The sequence below is a fragment of the Henckelia pumila genome, chromosome 3, assembly GCF_033568475.1.
Source record: "Henckelia pumila isolate YLH828 chromosome 3, ASM3356847v2, whole genome shotgun sequence".
Classification (NCBI taxonomy): domain Eukaryota; kingdom Viridiplantae; phylum Streptophyta; class Magnoliopsida; order Lamiales; family Gesneriaceae; genus Henckelia; species Henckelia pumila.
The window spans coordinates 51,222,366-51,229,270 of record NC_133122.1 but is presented as its reverse complement, the minus strand read 5'-3'; the positions used below and the strand labels follow the sequence as shown (position 1 = coordinate 51,229,270).

At 35.7% G+C, this 6,905-nt stretch overlaps 1 protein-coding gene across 1 annotated transcript; it reads right to left on the bottom strand.

Moving 5' to 3' along the window:
- Nucleotides 1–1,165: 1,165 nt before the first annotated feature.
- LOC140888706 (zinc finger BED domain-containing protein RICESLEEPER 2-like) lies at nt 1,166–6,372 on the bottom strand. Its single transcript, XM_073296405.1, has 3 exons — nt 6,186–6,372; nt 4,296–5,639; nt 1,166–1,242 (listed from the first exon to the last, which is right to left on the bottom strand). Exons 1-3 carry the CDS (start codon nt 6,370–6,372, stop codon nt 1,166–1,168), a joined length of 1,608 nt encoding a protein of 535 aa, XP_073152506.1.
- Nucleotides 6,373–6,905: the final 533 nt, after the last annotated feature.

The following is a 6,905-nucleotide window of genomic DNA, read 5'->3' as shown; positions in this document are numbered from 1 at the left end:
ATGAACACAAAATATACATAAACCTATCACAAACTAATGCATTCAAAATGTACTTATCAACACCCTCATACTTAAATCTTGCTCGCCCTCGAGCAAGACATGCAAAAACAATATGCACACAAAAACATAAGTAAACACGATTCATGAGATTTCACAGCCTCCGAGAAGTTCAATCACAAAACCAAAAGCACAGACATGCTCTCAAATTTTCATAATACACATTCGATTTAACGTGAACGTGTGTGTGTGAAATGTCATTCCAGTTTCATGCAACTTAGAACGAATTCATCTCAAAACTGCTTAGCGACCTATGACAAATTAGTGCAAGTTTCACTCTTCAAGTGCTCATTCCTTCCAACGACCTCTAGACTAAACTCACCTCCCTTGAGATAATGAATTACACACCTCCGAATTTTGCACCTGACATTGTTTTAGCCCCAATAATTACCCGCCAACTTAGCTATAACTAAGATAGGATTCAAAAAAAAATTCTCTTCTTTTTTTCTTTCTTCTAATCCCCTCGCCTAGAGCCCGGATGGAGCATCAACCCCATGGTACCTGCATACTTAGCTAAGGAGCAATGATTAGAATTTCAATCATTGTCCAAGCCCGGATGGAGTTGTAAATTTTTTTTTTCTCTAGGTGCGCCCAAGATCATAAGTGTAAACTAGAGCCTCATCAAAATTCATAGAACACAATCAAGATCCACAAACCACCTATTGCCGTGCAATGGTCAAACAAACAGAAACTTCATCAACTCTTTCGTTACAGTCCACTGGTCTAACATAAGTACTTATAAATATTCACAGTTCAACCTACAGTTTCTCATGTCCAATCAAGAGCAATTTTTTTCAAAAATCCATTTTTTTTGCAAATAAACTTATCATCATAGGCTACCATGACTCATCCTACTCATGCAAGACAACACAAACAACAACAAAATGATATGCATGATTACGACCCAAACACAAAAACTAAACCAAATGAATGCAAACAGAATGAACACAAAAGATAATAACCAATGCAATAAACTAATCTACCCCCATACTTATCCAAATCATTGCCCTCAATGCTTCAGAACAATGAACATAATGCATACAAACACAAATGCAAATACTAACAAAAACACAATGAAAACAACAATAACACTCCCATGGTTTTCGATTCATCCTCTTCCTTCTTCTTCGACAACATCTGTTGGGATGACAATAGCAGAATGGGTATAGTGGCAGGCATGGCAAACTGGCATAGTAAAGAAACAAAAATTCAAATAAAAAGAAACATAAACAAAAATTTAAATAAAGATCAAGGAAAAGAATACTGGGTTGCCTCCCAGTCAGCGCTAAGTTTATAGTCTACATCCCGACTATGCAGAAGCAACCATCAAAGAGCGGCTGCCGCCCATAGTAAGAATCATACGACTCTACGTCTTGATTTCCTTCGCCCTTAAGCTTGGCGTGATATATAATTTGTAAGCTCGTCGGTCCAACAACACTTGGTCTGAAATTTTTCTTTTGGAAGGAGACTCCGAATCTAGGTTGAAGCTCATAGAGGATGGAATATGCTGGAGGTGGCGTCAATGATAAGAAAGAATATTCTAACGGTGTACATGGAACGACCATTGACGAGGTAAAATATTTCTTCTTATATGTTTCTTCCTCCTCCACTATCACTTTTGGCTCCTCGTCACATGACGATTCTTCAAGAAATAGTTCTTCTTGCTTTGGCTCAATTACTTCATTCTCTTGGCAGATCTCAAAAATTAGTTCTCTAATAAGCGCAATCTGTTCATCCAAAAGACTTAAAGACTTGATGCGGCTTCCTAAGAACTGGTTTGTCTCTTCCTGTCTTTTCACAAAATTCTCCAACTGAGCCACATGATCCTCAAAATACCCTACACACTCTTCTTGATGCTCCGGTGGTTGATTCGTAAAATTTGTGGAGTTGAATTCTGGAGGATATTTGTGACTCCAACCTTGCAATGAAGGATCACAATGCCAATGGTAGTCGAAATCCTCCATATCATTTAAAAAGTGCATAGCATTGTCTTCATCTCTTCTGAACAGGTGATTGCCAGTGGCCAAAGCTCCATAATCCACCCAACTTCTTGTAGTCTTATCCAAACCACCATAAAAAATCTGAGTGAGCGTGTAGTTCGAAAATTGATGACATTGAAATATGTTCGCCAATTCATTGAATCTCCCCCAAGCAGCATAGAAAGGCTCTGAGTATTGTTGGCCATATCTTGTGAATACCCATTGATGATCCATCTCCAAGTATCTCACAAGCAAAGAAAAAATAAAATTAAAATTAAAAATAACGAAAAGAAAGAAAAGAAAGAAGGAAAAAAAAAGTCTAGTCTCAAGCAAATAATCTATCCTAATATTAACTAAACAGTCCCCGGCAACGACGTCAAAAACTTGACCGGCTAAATCGGTGTGAATAAATTCTACTGGCAAGCGTACTAGGTCAAGTAATAGTAAAGTGGACAGAGTGTCCAAGTATCGAACCCACAGGAACTGCAGTCAATTCTCAAGAATTAATTATTTTACTTAATCTAGACAAAATCAAAAAGAACAATTTGATTTAAATAAAATAAGAATATAAAATAAAAACTTCTAAAGAAATAAGAATTAAAATGTAACTGAAGATAAAAATAATTAAAACGAGACAATCAAGACACACGTAGGTACCGAACAAATCATGTAAAATGTAGTCGATTCATGACTCAGATTTAGTCTTAATTCACGGGAATTCTCCTAATTTGTTCAAAAGTTTATTTCTAGAACAATCAAACCTATTCAAATATTGATGAACTAATCTTTCGTAATTCTAATCAAATTTGAATGCATTAAATATTTATGAAAATTCAGTTTACACCCAAACCGCACACTGAAACCGAATTCTATTTCTAGTCAGTTTTACCATGTGTTAATTATCAGAGTTATCGAAATCAATACCTCCTCTGTCGACTTGGAATCGATTAAAATGCAATCAAACAGTTGATCAGACTATTCACAAGACAAATATAAATCTGACAATCAATAAAATAAAATCAACTCTGAAAAATCTCAAACAAACATCCAAGTTTTCTAAATAAATTTGTTCGGCCCAATCACGATGTCTTGGTTGAAAATAAACTACTCAATAATTGAAAACAATAATTCAAAAATAAAAATAAAAAAAATCTCAAGCCTTGTAGCCGCCTCCTCTGTGTTGTGCACGTTCTGGAACTCCGGAACCCTAAAAAATATGTTATATATTGTATATATATGGTCCGGAACACCTACCTAGGGGTGGGCATCGGGTCGGGTAGTTTCGGGTTCGGGTAGTTCGGGTCGGGTACCCGACTTGTCGGGTAGCACATTTCACTACCCGAACCCGATCCGAATTCGTCGGGTACCCGACATTATCGGGTAATTTCGGGTACCCGCAAGTCGGGTACCCGAAAATTGCACTGCCTATTTTTTATTTTTTTTTCGATTTTTCCCTAAAAATCAGCTTTTCAAGGATCAGAGCATGGTTGAAGTGTACGATCTTGTGGGAAGTTTCTGTCAATTCATAATAATAAATCTTGGATACATCATAAACACATGTAAAGTACAACCAACAAATTAATGGATTAAAAACAACAAAATATGGATTAACTTGCTTCAACTTTCAACTTTCAAACCATCATCAACTCAACGTTCAACAATAAGCCAATAAAAATTAACAAGCAGTTCTGAATTCTGATAAAAATAAAATCAAATCAAAATTAAACCCAAACATGAGGTAAACATCTTCCAAAGTTATGCATCTTCCAAAGAAGTCATGGAGAACCTCATCGAGTTAGCTTCCTGGAATGGGATGTGAATTTGTGGCAGCAAGGTATAGATGTGAATCTGTGGCAGCAAGAGAAAAGAGCTACAAACAAGACAAAACTAATTCAAGTTAGTATGAGTATCAACCAAGAGAAAGAGCTATAAAATACAAATAGAACAAAACAGTGCGAACATTCTCCACAAGACTAGTATTAATATTTACTGTAATTTGTAAAGCCACAAATCAATTAAGAAAAAAACAATTTTCCATGGTTTCAAAAAAATCCAAGTCCTTACTGTCATGAGTCATCCTTTGTTGAGGTTCTTCATAATTATATATCGATTATTGTCGATTCATTCCCCGATTGTGCTAATTCTATAAGAAAAAAGATTTCAAAGAGATTAGAGATATAGTAAATGTAATAAATACATAATTATAGATACAAACAAGATGAAATATACAAAACAAAAAAAAGTAAAAGGAAAATATACCTTTCTCAAGTACTTCGATTTCAACCAAATCTTCCTCTACACATATTGGCTTTGAATCCAAACGAAGCCAATATTGAGCACATACCAAGGCTTGAACTATTCTTGGAGACAATGAGCTTCTAAAAGCATCCAATACACGACCACCTGTACTAAAAGCTGCCTCCGAAGCAACAGTAGAGACAGGAACTGCAAGGATGTCACGTGCCATCTTAGAAAGAACAGGAAACCTAGGAGAATTTATTTTCCACCATTGAAGGATATCAAAGTTTTTGTCATAATCTTTCGGATCCTCACTTAGATATTTTTCTATTTCTGTCTTCACACGTTCTTTTTTTCCTCCAAGTTTGTATTTCCTAAACTCATCTTTCAAGTACATTCGAGAAGACATGGGATTATCAGATTGATTGCTTTTAGAAAATAAATTAGAACCTAACGAAGATGGTGCTGGACTTCCTGGGGTTCCATATCTCATTTTGTAATCATAAAACAATTCTTGCATTCCATTCTTAACTTTTTCCTTCATCAGCATGGCATCTGTGATATCATCGTATATTGCATCAAATGAAAATTCAAGAAACTCCAATTTATGACGAGGATCAAGAATCACTGCATAATACAATAACATGTTCATTTTTTCAATTGATCCCCAGTACTTGTCAAACTTGTTTTTCATTTTTCTCGACATATCACGTAATTCAAAATCATCACCATTCAACCACTCTTTCAAAAGCATGTCAACAGCACTTATCTCATGAAATATAGTGTTGACAGTGACATATAAAGAGCCAAAAATTGACAACGTAAGCTTATAAAAGTGTCCAAGAAACTTTAACAATAATTCAGCCCTTTCCCAATCATAATTCGTAGGAATCCCATCATACGGAGGTTTCGAGAGATCATTGACATAGGCTAGGTCTATATCAGCATAAGAATCAAATGCTCTTTTGAGACATACCGCAGACTCTAACATAAGATATGTAGAGTTCCATCTTGTAGGCACATCAAGACTCAACAATTTCTTCGTCTCTATCTTTTCGAGCTCAACACATTCACCAAATCTTTTATATCTTGCTGAAGAGTTTCGAATATATCTCACTGCTCCTCTGATTCGAGATATAGCTGAATGTTCATATTTTCCTTTCAAACCATCCTGCACAATTAGATTGACAATATGTGCAATACATCGCATGTGTAAATACCTCCCTCCTAAGATATTTGATCCCCAATTGTCGAACTTTTTTTGTAAATATGTAATTGCACCATCATTTGACGAGGCATTATCAACTGTGATGGTAAATATCTTGTCAATCTTCCAATCAAGCAAACATTTTTCCACCCCTTTACCTACATCATTACTCTTATGTCCAGTAATTGGACAAAAGTTCAAAATTATCTTTTGCAATTTCCATTCAGCATCAATAAAATGAGCAGTCAAACACATATAATTCACTCTCTGTATTGAAGTCCACGTGTCTGTGGTTATGCAGATTCTTTGAGTATGTTGATTCAAGACACACATCAGCTATCGTTTTTCATTGATGTACATGTCATACACATATCTTGTTGTTGTCCTTCGAGATGGAATTGAAAACATTGGGCATGCCATTGACATGAAGTGTTTAAATCCTTTGTTGTCTACTGTTTTGAATGGAAGCTCATCAACAATCAGCCAATAAATCAGTGCCTCTCTAATTTTATTCTGATCAAATTTCCAAGTACCAATATGTCCTTCTTTCTCACCGGTTTTTTATGGTTGAAAAGAAATTCGAGCTTGATTAGTTTCAACTTCATGAGGTTTCTTTTTACAAGACGCAAAATGATTTATTAAAGGTCGAGTTTCATGTATTTTTGGATCTGCCTTAATCTCTCTGTCACAATATTTGCATCTACCCTTTTGCACTTTATCAATTTCACAAGTGAATTTAACAAAGTGTGTCCAATACTCTGATCTAGAAGCTTCTTTTCGACCTCTCTTTTTAGACTTAGGTCCGACTTCTTCATTTTTATCATCACCAGTATCTAAATCTCCCACATCAACATTGTTTATTTCCTCATTAACATCACTGACTTCTTCCATTATTTAATTTCTGAAATTAAAATAGAAATTGATATATCAATCATTCACATAACATTAAAAGCTTTCATTCATCACATATTCACTCATTCACACAACAACTTGACAACTAAAATCAGAGATCTTTTACCTTTACTGACTTTCTCTTTGAATACTTCTGGAGCTAGTTCTCGACTTCTCGCTTCTCTAGTTCTTTAGTCCTCTACTTCTCAACATACTTCACAATTCACACGAATCTCAAATTCGAAAACCTTAGTCCACTGCTTTTCAATTGAAATTTGAGTTAGCCTACAATAGAGCCAAATAAAAAGTAAATAAGATGCAAATAAATAAGGTATGCATAATGTTGCATTTCCAAAAATAAAAAATCGAATTTCTCAAGTCTTAACTATGGAGCTGCGATTCTTCTTCGTGAGAGCCGAGAAACGAGTGTCGAGACTCAAGAGCGATGAGAGCGAAGAATGTGGGAGTCGCATATTGTGTGAGTGTCCGCCGTGAAGAGCTGTTGCGGCTGCGGCTGCCGCCTGCGGCTCGTG

What these genes read in the sequence shown, in the direction of transcription:
- LOC140888706 (XM_073296405.1), bottom strand. Translation starts at nt 6,372, where the DNA reads ATGGAAGAAGTCAGTGATGTTAATGAGGAAATAAACAATGTTGATGTG. An exon ending in AATTGATAAAGTGCAAAAGG is followed by an intron (nt 5,640 to 6,185) that starts GTAGATGCAAAT and finishes GTAATGATGTAG; the next exon opens with GTAAAGGGGTGGAAAAATGT. An exon ending in AATCGAAGTACTTGAGAAAG is followed by an intron (nt 1,243 to 4,295) that starts GTATATTTTCCT and finishes TTACTATGCCAG; the next exon opens with TTTGCCATGCCTGCCACTAT.